This window comes from Arvicanthis niloticus, chromosome 10, assembly GCF_011762505.2.
Source record: "Arvicanthis niloticus isolate mArvNil1 chromosome 10, mArvNil1.pat.X, whole genome shotgun sequence".
Classification (NCBI taxonomy): Eukaryota; Metazoa; Chordata; class Mammalia; order Rodentia; family Muridae; genus Arvicanthis; species Arvicanthis niloticus.
The window spans coordinates 9,436,313-9,452,961 of record NC_047667.1 but is presented as its reverse complement, the minus strand read 5'-3'; the positions used below and the strand labels follow the sequence as shown (position 1 = coordinate 9,452,961).

At 37.3% G+C, this 16,649-nt stretch overlaps 1 protein-coding gene across 4 annotated transcripts in view; it reads left to right on the top strand.

Moving 5' to 3' along the window:
- The window catches only part of Ptpn4 (protein tyrosine phosphatase non-receptor type 4), a 159,177-nt gene that overhangs the window by 137,534 nt on the left and 4,994 nt on the right, over nucleotides 1–16,649 (top strand). For all 4 annotated transcript variants that reach the window (XM_034513093.2, XM_076941031.1, XM_076941032.1 and 1 more), the window contains one exon: nucleotides 6,949–7,084. In XM_034513093.2, the coding sequence (XP_034368984.1) occupies nucleotides 6,949–7,084 (136 nt within the window). The remainder of the gene's footprint in view (nucleotides 1–6,948; nucleotides 7,085–16,649) is intronic.

The following is a 16,649-nucleotide window of genomic DNA, read 5'->3' as shown; positions in this document are numbered from 1 at the left end:
CCCTAAAAAATGAATAAGTATATTCTATGGAATGCATTCTGTATTTTGGCTTTTTGTTGTGATTAATTCTGTGATAGAAGAAAGAAGACAATAGAGAAAATTCTAATGGTATAAGAAACTATGCAAAGGATAAAAACAATACTTATTTTTCTAGTTCTATTTTAATATCTCTTCATTGGAATGTTTCTTATAATTGATTGTAACTTGGATATAATGAAATAGTAACCTTATTTCTGTATGTTTGTTTTACTATAACAAGATTGTTTGTTTGTTTGTTTGTTTGTTTGTTTTGTGTTTTTTTTTGTCACGCCCCACCTAGACATGGTTTCTCTGTGTAGTCCTGGAACTCACTCTGTAGACCAGGTTGGCCTCAGACTCAGAAATCCACCTGCCTCTGCCTCCCAAGTGCTGGGATTAAAGGCATGCGCCACCACTGCCCCGGCTAACAAGATATTTAAAACTGGAGAATTTATTAAAAACAGGAATGTATTTTTCAGTTTTAGATTGCAAGGCTAAGTGTGGCCAGCAGAGGCTGCTAGTACACCAACAAGGGGAACTAATACAGTGAAGAAGCCCTGTGGGCCTCTGAAGCCTAGCCCATGTGAACAGCAGCAGATCCAAATGATATCCTTCTTCTTTTGCCTTTGGTTTCCTGTAGATTTTTTCCCCTACTATACTTTTAGTGGTATTTTCACTTTATCTTAATGTTTTCTTATTTAAACATTTTTCAGAAAAGGTCTCATAGAACCTAAGCTCGTCTTTATACTCTTTTTTGTAATTGTGGCTAGCTCTAAACTCACAATCCTTGGTCCTCCACCTAGAGATGCATGTGTGTACTGCCGCCCCGTCTTACAAAATAGAACTTCTGTGTTTTTATCTTTTTAACTCCCTTACGTTTTAGCTGTTTTTGTTTTTCATTAATCAGCCACCTTTTTCTTTTTAATCTCCTGTTTTTTCCTTCTCTTCTTGTTTTTAGTATTTTTTATTGATTGTTTATTTGACATCATGCATCCCAATTCCATTCATCTTACTGTCGCCCCTTCATGTCTGCCCTCTGCCCTTGCAACCTTCCCCTCAAACAAAACAAAATAAAAAACATCTCCCTGTGAAAGCTGCAGTGGGTCACACAGTATACCCTTTTCCCAAACAGCTTTAGTTGCAAATGTTTATTGCAATGAGTCATTGGGTTCAAGGCCTCTGGCTTCTGCCACACCATCAGTACTGGATTCTTGACTGGATATCACTTGGATATCCTTTAATTGCCTTGTGTCATGAAGATGCTGCAGCTTTGGTTCTGTAGGACATGCCCTTCCCAGCATGTGAGTTGGTCAGTGGTCAGGCCCCCAGCTCTCCTGCTCCCATGACAATGGGGCCAGCTCTTCCGCTTTGCCCTGGGGAAGGATTCCTCCTCCATTTTATAACTTATCTCTACTCTTCTTTTTCCTTTTACTTAACATTGTTTCTTGTGTCTCTGTTTTCTCTCCTTTACTGTTTTCTTTCTTTATCCCATTCCTTGCTATTTCCATCTTTGCTATAAATGATTTTTAACTTCAGAGTATACTTAACATTCATTTTGCCATTTTTTCTTCTTTGGTCATTGACAGTGTGTTATGGAGTTTAATCAATTTAACTGTGTTTCTATATCCTATTCAGTGTAGGGTTATCAATTTGTTTTCACCTCCCTAAGTAGTATTGGGGGTTTACCCTGCAAGAATAGCCTCCTAAATAGAAAGATTCCCAAATAAAAGTGGGAGAAAAATTCACACCAACAATTAGGACACTGAGATACTTCTTGATTACTAAATCCAAACATACTAAGACAAGTAAAATGTTGGATGAATCCAAACATTTTCCTGTAAAAATCATTAGTGACTTCAAGGAAAATACAAACAAGCAGATGAATGAACTAAGAATTTTACATCAGGACTTGGAAAGAAAACTGGCAGTGTAAAGGAGAAAGTAAGCACAGTGGATAGGAAAATTAATTTGCACATGAGTAAGAAATTAATCAAAGAAATTGAGATTTACAAAAAAAAAAAAACAATGTTGGGAATGAAAACTTCAGTGGAGCAAATTTTTAATAAAATATAGAAAGTAGAATGCATCACTAATAGACTAGACCAAGCAGCAACAATAAAAGAACATCAGGACTGTGGGCAAACCTAAAGAATATCATGCAAACATGGTGGTTTAAAAGCAAGCAAACAGAAATTTACAACTACAACTTTCAAAAACTGTAGGATATGATCAACAGACAGACTAGGAATCTGTGGGGTAGAAGGAATCAACATGTAAAAGCTTGTCTAGAAAATCTATTCAATGAAAGTATAGCAGTTTTCCAAATCTAGGGAAGAAATGAACATCTAAGCCCAGGAGATATTTAGAACCCCAAATGACATGACCAGGGAAGAACCCCTCCATGGTATAGTATACTCAAGATGCCAAAGTATAAAATCAGCAATATTAAAAAATGTAGGAGAGCCAGGCATAGTGGAACACACCTTGGTGCAAAGGTAGTAGGATCTTTGATGTTTAGGCCAGCCAGTACTACACATAGTGAGCCTCTTTAACAAACAAGACAAACTCTGTAAGAGAAAAACCAGCAACTCACTTATATCAGCAAGCATAGTGAATGGAGAGATGGTTCATCAGTCAAGAACATTGGCTGCTCTTGAAGACGGCCTGCCTTTGATTCCCAGAACCCACACAGTAGCTCATAACTGTCTTTGAGTCTAGTTCCAAGGGATTTGATGCCCTCTTCTATCTTCCTTGGGCATGTGATGCACATACATAACTGCAGGCAAAACACTTAAACATACACCATGTTTGTGATAGTAAATTGTTAAGGGTTTGGGAATACATCAGATCTTTTGTTTTTATTGTTTTTGTTTTTGTTTTTCCAGACAGGGTTTCTTCGTGTAGCCCTGGCTGTCCTGGAACTCACTGTGTAGACCAGGCTGGCCTCAAACTCAGAAATCCGCCTGCCTCTGCCTCCCCAAGTGCTGGGATTAAAGGCATGCACCACCACTGCCTGGCCACATCAGATCTTATAACAGAAATTTTAAAGTCCAGAAAGTATAGAATAGTATATTTTAAGTCCTGAAAGTGAATAGCCAATAAAACTGCTCTATTCAACAAAGGTGCCTTTTAATATGAACAGAAATAAGGACATTTCAACCCTAAAATAGTTCATGGCCACTAAATCAGGATTGCAAAAGATACTCAAAGGGAACCGAAACATAGGGCAGTAGGCACAGCTGAAAGCACAGGATAGAGGAATTTTCATGTGAAGTCTAAGTAAGCCAAGGACGCTTAAACCCATACTATAATATTGAACAAAGTCAGTTGGTAAGATTTCTAATGCAGATAGAGAAAACGAAAAAAAGAAAACATTATCCAACCAAGACAACAACCAGCAAAATTATAGGAGGAAAGAAGGGAGAGAAAGAAATGGGGAGGGAAAGAGAAAGAAAATGAAAAGAAAGAACCATGCTCTCAACATAATAAAGTCTACAATAAACCAGAAGGCAACAGTTTACCATAGCAGAAAAATTGAACACATTTTCTGTACAGTCAGAAACTACACAATTGGCCTAATCAGGATAGTGCTCTGTGCTTGTTTCAGTATCATCTTAAAATCTTAGCTAGAATAATAAGGCAAGAAAATGAGAATATAAATAAATAATGAAAGAAAAGTTAAATTATCTCTATTTTCCGGTCATATGATATGATGTTTGAAAAACCTTACAGATTCCATAAGAACACGCTTAGCTCTGAATAACACTTTTAACAAAGTAGCAATATTAAAAGAAAAAAATCAACAAACATATAGGTTGCTTTCATATAGATCAGTAACAAACTTGTCAATAAAGAATTCAGTGGGGAAGTTCCATTCACAATAGCTTTAATAAAATACCTAGGAATAAACATAATTAAGGCCATTAAAGACCTCCATAATAAAAATGCTAAAATACTGAAGAAAGTAATTGAAGTTACTGAAAGATGAACAGACCTGAAGAAAGTAATTGAAGTTACTGAAAGATGAACAGACCTACCATACTCATGGGCTGTTATAATTGTTAAAAATGGCTGTGTTACTAAAAGAAGCTTACAAACTAAGCATAATCTTTGTCAAAATTCTAGTGACATTTTTCACAGAACTGCAACAGAAAATCCTAAAACTCACATGAAAGCACAAAAGACCCCAACTTAACCAAGTCAAGCAAACAAACAAAAAAAACATCATAAGCAGAGAATATCATAATACATGATCTAAAATTATACTGTATAGCTGTAGTAACAAACACAGCAGGATACTAGCATGAAACAGACACAAACCAGTGGCTAGAATCATGGACCTAGAAGTAAATACACAAAATTACATCTAACATTTTACAAGTATTGACAACATACTTTTTACTTGGGCAATGTTGATCTCTTGATAATCACTGATTCTTCTTCCCCAGATGATTAGAAATAGCCAATTTTTAATTAAAAATATATTAACAGTCCCAATTGACTGTTTTCAAGGACTGCAAACTCTTCTCAGTAACTTCACACGCAAGGCCTCATTATCTGTGTGGCTTTCAGCATTCTTTTCCTACAACTCCTTAAGCTCCAAGCATGCAGTGACCTTCCAGACAAAAGCTGCAAACCCTCCTCCTTTCTCCCATAAGACATCCCAAGGCATAACAACTACACATCCATCTCAGCACGACTTCACTCTTAGTACCAGTTTCTGCTTTAGTTTGGTTTTCTTTTGCTGTGAAAAAACACTTATCAGAAGCAACTTGGGACAGAAAGAATTTATTTTATGTCCATCATGGAGGGAAGTTAGGGCAGGAATCACAACAGGATCCTGGAGACAGAAACTGAAGTACCTTCACAATGGTTACTCACTTAACTTCTACTGACTTGCGAAGCTACTTTTCTTAAATACCTAGGCATACCTGCCAAGGGTTGGCACTACTCACAGTAGTCTGGATCCTCCTATATCAATCAGCAAGTAAGAAAATACTCCCCAAGCCCAGAGGCCAAACTAATGGAGTCAGTTCTTCCCAGGTACCTCTAGTTCATGTTGAGTTGACAGAAAGTAACCGTACAATTGAAGAAAAGACAACCTCCTCAGTACATGGTGCTGAAAAATCTGGATTTCTGCTTTAAAAAGAATGAAACTTAGACTCATACCTCTCACATTGTATAAGTATCAACTTAAAAATGGATCAGAAACCACAATATAAGACGTGAGAACCAGAAATTCATTGAGGAAACCATGGGTAAATGTTTGATGATACACACAGGAACTTTTTGAAAGAGTGTAATAGCTCTAGAGGTAATGGCAAGAACTGACAGATGGAGTTGGATCACATTTTGAAGCTTCTGCTCAGTGAAGGAAATAATCAGCGGAGTGAAGAGATACTGTTTGTCAATGGGAAATCTGACAGGATTGATATCTAGACAGAACAAAAACAAAATATCCACTCAGTAAATGGGCAAATAAGTTGAACTTACATTTCTCAAAAGATAAAACCCAAATAGCCAATGAATGTATGAAAAAAGATTCGAAATCCTTTAGTTATCAGGGAAATGAAAATTAAAACTTGTTTGTCATTCTATTTCATTCCACTCAGAGTGGCCGTCCTCAAGAAAATAGATACATGATGGTGAGGATGTGGGAAAAGAGGAGCCTTTATTCACTGCTACTGAGAATGCGGACTGGTACAGTCTCCATGAAAATCAGTTTGTAGGTTCCTTGAATATTGAACTACCGTATGACCCAGCTGTACCACAGCTCAGTACATACTTGAACCACTGATGCCAGGTCAACATATCACAGATATGCTTACATTTTATTATTATTTTATTAATATATTATTAATAAGTATACATTATTACATTTATTATTATTATTCTGTTTATAGTAGTCCAGATATGGAACCAGCCTCAGTGCCTATCAACAAATAGATAGAAAAGGAATGTAGTGCATATGTACAATGAATTCAGTGTAAAGAATGAAAATTTATCATCTATAAGAAGGCTGATAGAACTGTAGATCATATAAAATTAAATTAAGTCAGGTTCAGAAATACATGATTTTTGGGAGCAGATATTTAGTTATGGAAAAATTCCAAAGGCATGCAAGTAAGAAGAGGACAAGAAGGGAAGGAAGGAAAGGGAAGAGGGAAGAACAAGATTATCTAGATTTAAATATATACATATTTAATATCTACATATAATATGAAAGCAAAAAGAGGACAGGTGGTGGGAGGTGAGTGCAGGAGGGGAAAATACCATGTTATGCAGGAAAAATGTCATAAAATTCATCATTTTTTATGCTAACCAAAAAAAAATATTTTTGGGGGGGAGTCCAATGTTAGGGCTGGAGGGAGGGTTCATTCAAAGGACCTGGCATTTACATGGTGGCTAACAACCAACTATAACTCCTGTTGTTGTGGATGTCACCTCTGGCCTCTGCAGGCACTAGGCACAGGCACATGGTGCACTTACATACATGTAGGCAAAACACTTATACATATGAAATAATTTTAAAAAATACAAGATGTATTGTCAAGAAGGTGAGATGTATGGATCTTTATATTACAGAAATCTTCAGTATAGACATGTTTGTAGGTTATACTTTTTATTTTAAAGTATCTCAGTGGTAAATTTGATATAACTTAATTTTGTTTAAAACATTAACTTACTTACATAAGGTACAAAAACCATAATTGTCTTTTATGTATTTGTTAATGATTTATTTTGCATCTATTTGCATTTTAGAATGGATTTAAAATATTAAGCAGTTGGCTTGCTGGTTTTATGAAATAAAATCTTAAAATGAAATTGGTTTTTTTTATTGTGATTTGATACTTTGATATTTCTGCAGAAAAGCCAGAAATTTAACAGTTGTACCACTAAAACTTTGCATGTCTGTCTGTCTTTTTACAGTGCTGGAATTGGAAGGACTGGGGTTCTTATTACTATGGAAACTGCCATGTGTCTCATTGAATGCAATCAGCCAGTTTATCCACTAGACATTGTAAGAACAATGAGAGATCAAAGAGCCATGATGATCCAAACACCTGTAAGTACTGTGCTTCACATGTACCTCTGCCTCCTAAACATGGTGGATCTTGTTATTAATCTGCATTCTATATTTTTTTCTTGTACACAAATGTACATATGTGTGTGTGTGTGTGTGTGTGTGTGTGTGTGTATGTGTGTGTGTGTGTATATATTAGAGTCCTGTTGTGTAGCCCAGGCTGACCTAGAACTCACTATGTACCCAAGGCTGGCCTCCAACTCCTCAATCTCCTGCCTCAGCCTCCTGACAAGTATGTGCCTCAAGCCTGCTCCTAAATTATACCTTTATCGTTTTAATTCTTACTCAGAAACTATTACTCTATAGTAATTTTGTGCGTGTGCCATGTCTCTCTGCTTTTCCTGCTGCAGCAGCTGAGTGAAGTTGCAGCAGACACCTGTGGCCTGCAAAGTCTACAATAGTTAATATCTGACCTTTTACAGAACAGCTTGGTCAGCATGCTAACTCATGAGAGCTTTGCTAGTTGTAGACACACTAGTCCTGGGTTGTTTAGTCAAGAGGAGTGCCGTCTGTGAGAGTAACCCTAAACTGGAAGTCTGGGCAGAGCTTTGTTCAGGACCACAGCTGCCTTAGAAAGCCTTCCCTTTTCCTAAGAACTTAAATTGCATAACAGTGACAAAATTCTTAGAAATTAAGCTACTTATTTATTATATTCTTTACTGACTTTTCATTTTGCCTCAGTAATCAAAGGAATCAAGAAATTTTAGAACTAGTGTTAAGACTGGTTTTTGTATTAATTAAACCACAGTAAAATGTTGGCATCGTTAGTAGCAACAAGATTCTGGATTCTTACTGACCTAACTACTCTAAATAATACCTGTCATTTTCTAAGCTTCTAAATACACAAAATTTCACACTTACTCAAAAGTTGACATTGTAATATAATAAAAATATTATAAATACCCAACAGTTGCCTACTAGTTTTATTTGTACAGTTATTCACTTTCTCATTATTTAAAGCAAATCTTTGATGGTGTAAATATTTTAGCATGTAACTGAAAGATAAGATTGCTTTCTTTTTTAAAAAGTACTACTATCTCACCTAAATGTAATTATAATTTCTTAATACTACCAAATAATGTTCAAATTTCCAGTTCCATAAAAAACTGATTTTTGAATTTTAGAACTTTATTGAAATGCAATTCACATGCCATAAATTTATTCTTTTAAAGTGTTACTTCAGTGGTTTTTAGTATGTCCCAGGGAATAGCCATCATCTCTATTTTTAGAACATTTTTATCATCCTATAAAAGAAACTCCATTGTCCTTAAGCACTTATTCCCATTTCCTCCAATACTGTCTTCAACTACCCCTTAGCCCCAGGCTATACCAAACTGAATCAGTTAATGTCTACTCCTGTGCTTGTCAGTGCTTCATTCCTTTGCCTGTGGAAGAGTGTGTTGTTATATGGCTCTAGCACATTTTATATATTTGTCTGTTGACCCATGAGTATGTAGATGGTTCCTGTTCTATGATTTGTTGCTCTTCCATGAACACATATGTTACATATGTCTTTTTTGTTGGGTGTACACAGGAGGAAAATCACTGGGTCACTAAGCTAGGGCACATGTGACTACCGAGCTGTGTCCTCAGCTGAGGATACAGTTTTATATGTCTCCAGTAGTGAAATATAAGGGTTCTATTTTCTTAGCATCATCAACATGTGCCTTGATTAAGAGAGATTTTTTTTCTATCTGGATATGAAGCATCATTGTGACTTTGATTTGCATTTTCTTAATAGTGACATCAAATATCTTTAAATTTTTATTTTGCTCATTTTAATTGTCCTTTTGTTACCAGATTTATATTTTCTAGGTACAAATATTTTATGAAATCTGTTTTCAAATACTCTCATTCTCTTTTCACTTCATTTTCTATTTATTTGAAAATGTTCCTATTTATTTAGTGTGTGCTATGTGTGTGTGAGTGGGTTCAAGGCATGCAGGGGCTCACCTGGGAATCTACAAAAGTACTTTCTCAGCAGGTTGTTCTTGCTATACAGAAAGATTGTTGACTTTTATAAGTAGAGGTATATTGCCACTTTGCTGAAATTGTTGATTGTTTTCAGAGGATTTCTGGTGGGATTTTTGGGATCTCTTATATAATATTAAAGTCATCTATTAGACACTGTAGTTTGGCTTCTTCTTTTCTTATTTGTATTCATTTTCTTCTCCTGCCTTAGTTTTTCAGCAAGTGCTTCCAGCACTATTTTGAAGAGAGGTGGGGATAATGGTCAACCCTATCCCATTCCTGATTTTAATAGAATTGCTTCAGAGCTCTCTCTATTTAGGATAATGTTGGCTGTGTCTTTGTTATGTATAGCCTTTTTTATTTTGAGGTATGTTCTCTCCAGTTCTACACTCTGCAGGGCTTTTGTTATGAAACCATGTTGGTTTTGTCAAAGACTTTTTCAACATCCTTTGAGATGATCACATGATTTTTGTCTTTAGGTTCATTCATATGATGTATTATATCTGTGGACTACATATGTTTAACCATCCTGGCATCAAAGGGTAAAGCGAACTTGACCATGGTGGATAATATTTTTGATATATATGTTTTAAGTTTGCAAATATTTTATTGAGGATTTTTTTTTATTCATGTTCATCATGGTTAATGACCTGTTGTTTTCATTATTACTATTACTGTTATTATTATCATCTGTCACTTCTCTATCCGACCAGCAGACAGGAACAACACAACTCGGAGTTCTTCTCAACGCAGTTTATTCAGGATCCTTAACCATTATCTCTTTCTCAAAACCCCTCTCCTCCTCTTCTTCTTCTTCTTCTTCTTCTTCTTCTTCTTCTTCTTCTTCTTCTTCTTCTTCTTCTTCTTCTTCTTCTTTCTCTCTCTCTCTCTCTCTCTCTCTCTCTCTCTCTCTCTCTCTGGAAGCCCTTCTGTCTTCTCTTTCTAGAAGCTCTTCTGTCCTCTCCTCTCTCTGGATGCCCTTCTGTCCTCTCCTCTCTCTGGATGCCCTTCTGTCCTCTCCTCTCTCTGGATGCCCTTCTGTCCTCTCCTCTCTCTGGCCTCTCTCTGGATGCCCCTCTGTCCTCTCCTCTCTCTGGATGCCCCTCTGTCCTCTCCTCTCTCTGGATGCCCCTCTGTCCTCTCCTATCTCTGGATGCCTTTCTATTCCAGCCCCTTAACGGCCATCCTTTTTATACCCCTGCCTGTCCCAATCAGCACCTGCCACGTGGGCATGCCTCATTGGTGCACCTCAAACAGCCCGATCCTGCGTGGCAGCGAGTCTTCGCAGTAGTTCTGTGGTTGTTGCTAAGTTGGGGAAGTAGCAGAGCTCGAGCGCACCCACTCCTCACAATTCCCCCTTATTTATTAATTTTGGCAGAGAGAGTGCCTGTCTTAGGTTGCCCCTTTCAAGCAACGCTCCTTACCCATCATGGAGAGTCAAACAGCTTTGGTTTGGTACCTGTCTTAGGTTGGTAACGTGCCCAAGGAGTCTTACCCGTCATTGACTACCTCTCTAGCATGCCAAGCCACACCTGAGGAGATTGTCCGTCTCCACTGCTGCAAACGCTTGTTCTGAGATGTTTTCTGTCTGGCTTTCATCTGACACATGCACCAAAAGGCAAGGCAACTGATGGGGACCAGGCACATAGCAACCTCCCCGATTCCCACCCACTCCTTGATGTGGGACATTGCTTGAAGAGTCCAGCTGGTCAATCTGGAGGCCAGGGAAGCATCCATTCTGGTCAAGTTAATGTGAACAATGGACTGTCCTATAAGAAACGGAGAAAGGCTTTTGAAAAGATTATTAGCATGGCTTATAAAAGAAATACTGAGCTTTCAAAGGTAATAAAAACTAGCATTGTTCCTTATCGCTGATAACATCCACATCTGCAGAACAGTCTTCCTTAGCATCTTTATTCCTGTCTTCTTGCTGTATAACCCTGATAAGTCTTTCTGGAACCCAAATTGGCTGATGTTGATCCTGAGGAAACACACAAACATACCCTCTTGCCCACACAAAAACTGGGTCAGGGCCACTCCATTTTCCTGTCAATATGTCCTTCCACATTACCATGCCTTTATGGGTAGCATCGGGATCAGCATGGCAATCAGCTGCAGACCGTCCCTGCTTATCCAGAGTTAAAAAATTTAGGGTAAAGAGGGTTATAGCCACTCTCTCTCTAGGCTTGCGGCCAGAGGCTATTCCTCCTCTTTGTTTAAGAAGACATTTCTTTAGGGTGCGGTGTGCCCGTTCAGCAATGCCCTGCCCCTGAGGATTATAAGGCAAACCATGGTTAAGTTGAACTCCCATGTTCTTACAAAAGGACACAAAGGAAGTAGAGGTGTACACCAGTCCATTATCTGTCTTTAAACATTTAGGCATGCCCCAGGCTCCCCAGGCTTCAAAACAATGAGCAATGACATGGCAAGCCTCCTCCCCCAGAATGCAGGGGGCAAACATAATCCAGAAGAAGTATCTATAGATACATGAATATATTTTTATCTTCCAAACTCAGGGAAATGGGTGACATCCATTCGCCATAAATGTAGGGGCTGTAGGCCTTGGGGATTAACCCTGATTCCCATCTGGGGTAACAATGGGGCACAAGCTTGACAAGCTTTCACTATATCTCTAGCATCAGCACGAGGAATGCCAAAGCGAGATGATAGGGTTTTAGAATTTACATGAATCTGGCTATGAAAGTGTCTTGCTAACTCCAGGGAATCATGGAGCGTAAAATTTGCAACATTAAAACAGTACTTTGAAGCTTTATCAACAATATCATTTCCTTCGGTCAATGGACCAGGTAAACCAGTATGGGCAGGAATATGTTGAATAAAAAAGGGTTGTTCCTATTTCAAATAAGAAATTGCAATTGGGTAAGTAACTCTCCTATGGTGGACTTTAGGTTTATTTTACCTACAATTTCCAATTGTTTAATAGCATTTACTACATATTGACTATCAGATATCAAATTAAAGGAACGAGAAAATCATTCAAAAACCTTTATCACAATCTGTAATTCTGTAACTTGAGGGGATGCTGGAGGAAATTGGATGGTTACAGGCAACGATCCTGCAACCAAAAACACTCCACATCCTGTCTTAGAACCATCTGTAAAAATAGTAGGGCAATTTAACAAAGGCTTTCTATGGGTGATCCGTGGAAAGAACACAGGATGAGCATTAATCAAATGTAATATAGGGTCCTTTGGAAAATGATTATCCATTGTCCCATTAAAAGTACATCTCAAAATTGCCCAATAATCCACAGTGGTCATCAATACTTCAAGTTGAGTGGCTGTATATGGTACAATTAGGCTTGTAGGTTGGATGCCAAAGTGTTGAACACTCTGACAAATTCCCAGCATGGCTAATTGGGCTACTGCAGTTGGATAATGAGTGAGTGTCTGAGCAAGAGAAATTTTCCGATGCACCCAAAGTAAAGGGGCCCCTTGCCATAATACTCCCGTAGGCTGACATTCAGTTGGCAATATGCATAATGTAATATCCTGGGATTCATCTCTACGCCTCAAGGCTGCATCTTGTATGCCCTTTTCCACTAATGTTAATGCCTCTCTAGCTTCATTAGTTAAATGTCTAGGGGAGTTGAGGTCCGAATCACCTGGTAAAATATCATATAGTAGCTGTAATTGTTTATTAGACAATGAGAGATAGGGTCTAAGCCACTGTATATCTCCCAACAATCTTTGAACATTAGTCAATGTACGCAAATTATCTGTGCGAATCTGGATTTTTTGAGGAATTACTTGTCCTAAAGATATTTTTGTTCCTAAGTAATTAACCACAGAGCCCTTTTGTACCTTCTCAAGAGCTATCACTAACTGTTTCTTTCTTAAACTTAACACAACAGCTCTATAGGCTTCATCAAGCATCTGCTCGGTAGATCAGATATCAAATTAAAGGAATAAGAAAATCGTTCAAAAACCTTTATCACAAGCTGTAATTCTGTAGGTAGGGGCGGCAACAAGAATATCATCCATGTAGTGATAACAAGGCGGCATCAACATACAGTTGACACATAGTGGGACTGTTGGCCATGCCTTGTGGCAATACAACCCACTCATATCGCTGATCTGGCTCTGCATGATTCATGGAAGGGACTGTAAAAGCAAACCTAGCTGTATTCTTTTGATGCAATGGGATTGAAAAGAAACAATCTTTAATAAAACTATGACAGGCCAATTTTTGGGCAATGCGGAGGGTAAAGGCAGACCTCGTTGTACCCATTAAAATCATTTGTTTCTTAATTTCTCTTAAATCATGTAGAAGCCTCCATTTCCCAAATTTTTTCTTTATCACAAAAATAGGTATATTCCAAGGTGATGTAGATGGCTGCAGATGACCTAACAATAATTGTTCTTTTACCAGCTCTTGTACAGCTTGTAATTTCTCTGAGGGGAGTGGCCACTGAGGAACCCACACAGGCTCCTCAGATTTCCACGACATGGGAAGAACATCTTCAGTGGCCCCTATGAAAAACCCACTCCAGTTCTATCTTGCTTCTGTTTTACGGGCATGGAAGACGTTCGTCCCTGCAATCTTTTCCCCAGTCCTTTTCCTGAAACGTAACCCATGCCAGACATTATGTGACAAGATTTAGTTAACATATAGCCCATTTCTTTCAGGAGATCCCTTCCCCATAAAGAAACAGGAAGCTCCATAGCATAAGGCTGGAAAATTCCAGAACGTCCTTTATCATCTCTCCAGTGTAACAATCGAGAGCTCATCTCAGGCTCCTTGGCATATCCTAATCCCCTTAACATTTGATTTGAGTTTTGTTTAGGCCACCCCTTGGGCCAATCCTTAATACTGATTATGCTGCGATCAGTTTTCCCTAACTGAGCAACAACCACAGAACTCCATTTCTGATTCTGTTAATTGGCGATTGTCTCTTTCTTTTGCTTAGTTGGCTAACTGTTTGTCTTCTGTTTGAACTAGCTTTTAGATTTATTGATTCCTTGAATTTTTTTTTTGTTTCAATTTTATAATTTCTGATTTTTATTATTTCTGGCCATATTCAGTATTTGAATTTGTTTTGTTCTTATTTACCAAAATTCTTGAGTTGCATATCATTAATCAATTTATTTGTGTTCTTTCTGACTTTTAAATGTGATTAATATACTTAGAAGAATTTTAAGTTTTATTACAAGATACAAGGAGTTATTTCAATTTTCTGAATTTTTTTAAGATTTGGTTTGTGTTCTAGGATGGTCTATTTTTGAGAGGTGTCATAGGCTGCAGAGTAGAATGTATATTCTTTAGTGTTTGGTGGTATATTCCGTAGTTCCCTGTTAAGCCCATTTGATGCATGCTATTACTTAATTCTAATGTTTCTTTGTTTATTTTTTCACTGGATGACCTGTCTATTGGAGAAAGTGTTGTATTCAATTCACCAAATATTAATGGGCTGATATTAATCGGTGTATTTAATTCTGTTACTACACTTTTTATGAAATTGGATGCAGCAGAGTTTGGTGCAGTTATGTGTAGGATTATAATGTCTTCTTGCTTAATCATCTCTTCTGATTAGTTTTGTCAGATATTAGAACTGCAGTGCTTCCTCACTTCCAGTCCCATTTGCTTGAAATATTTTTTTTGTCCTTTTACTTTAAGGTGGTACTTAGCTTTAAAGCTAAGGTGAATTTCTTGTAGATGACAAAAGATGCATTTTGTTTCTTTTAATTTGAGAGTTGAGGCCACTAATATTTAAAGTTGTTATTGAAAGGTGTGTATTGATGGCAATCACTGTATTAATTTATTTTGCTACTTGCATTGTACCTGTGCTTCAGTAAGTATAGCTTTCTATAATTACTGTCCTGTACTCAGTATTATTTTCAGTATTCTCTATAGGCTAGTTTGTTGGACACAAATTTTTTTTGCCTATTTGTATCATGGAAAGTTTTTCTCCTTCAACTATAGCAAGTTGTTTTGCTGGGTATATTAGTCTGAGTTTATCCATGGTCTTTTAGAACTTACAGTATATTGTTCTAGGCTTTTGTGATTTTTATATTTTCCACTGAAATGTCAGCTGTTATTTTGATGAATTTTCCTTTTATATATGACTTGTGCATCATCCATCCTTCCTTCCTTCCTTCCTTCCTTCCTTCCTTCCTTCCTTCCTTCCTTCCTTCTCTATCTATTCAGTTTGTGGTAGTACCTTCTAACTTAAAGTTCTCTTCACTGTTTTCCTTTATTGAAATTCAGTCTTCAAGCCATATATTGTCTTCCTCATTTCATTCAGCCTTACATGTGTATTTTCTTGGACATCATTTAGGTGTTTGTTTATTTGTTTGTTTGTTTTACTCTGAGTGTATTCTAAGTTCATTGAACTATTTGTATCTTCTTTAAATTTGAACCTTTTGATGAAGTTTATGATTGTAACTTATGTCCTGGGGTTCATCTAGGTAGTTCTCAGTAGAAATTATAGGACTGTTGATAAGTGTGATAAATCTTGTCTTGGGTTTTCATTTTTTATGATAAGGCTTGGGCACGTGGAATTTTTACTCTTTCTATGTCTGATGTGGACACAGCAGACTAGGCCTAGAGACTGGATATGGTAAAAGAGAGGTAAAGGCAGATGGATGAAGTTGGGGGGTTGGGCTGGCATGCAGAAGACTGGAGACATTGTGGGATGGCTTAGCAGACCAGGCAACAGACTGGGGAGGTGCTGGCAAGGTGGGCTCTGGCACAGAGCATCAATTTGATTTGGCCTAGGGGCTGGGTATGGTTCAGGTAGTGGGGTCAAGTTAAGTACACAAGGTTATTTGGGGTTTTTTTTCCATTTTAATTGTGATAAAGTACACATGACAAAAATTTTCATTTTAACCATTTTATGTATATGTTTCAGTAGTATTGAGTATTTGTACATTGTTGTAGAACTAACTTTATGACCTCTTTTTTGTACCATTAAAATACTTTTCCTATCCATTCTCTGGTTACCTCTAGTCTACTGTTGTTTCAGAGTTTGATGTGTCATGTAAAGAGTCATACAGCACTGGTGTATTCCTGACTGCCTTAGTTCAGATACATAATATTCTCACAGGTCATCTGTTTGGTAACCACGCCAAAATCTGGCTTTTCTTCAAGGCTAAACCATATTCCATTGTTTTCTATACTAGGCTTTGTATAGTAATTCCTCCATGGGTGGACATGTGGCTGTTTCTAGCTTTTGACTATCTTTAATAATGCTACCATGATGGAGGATATATAGAATATCTCTTTGAGACTGCAGTTTGATTTCTTTCAGATCTGTACCCACATGGAAATTGCTGAGCCATAACAAATATAATGGTTCTTTTTTTAGTCTATTTGAAATTGATGTTCAAATAATGGCCTCCACATTTGAATTAGTTTATGTCTAAATTCTGAATTTTTATAACCAAGAAACTACTTTCTGAACCTTTTTTTCTTTTGGGCAAGGTGTTTTGTTTTCTTTTTTCCAATTAATGTAATAAACAAACCAAGATACTTGTACTATATCATTTGCCAGAGTCTCAGTTGGTTTGGTTTGTATTCTCAAGGTAGTGTTCTCTGTATTTCCTCAGAATGATGA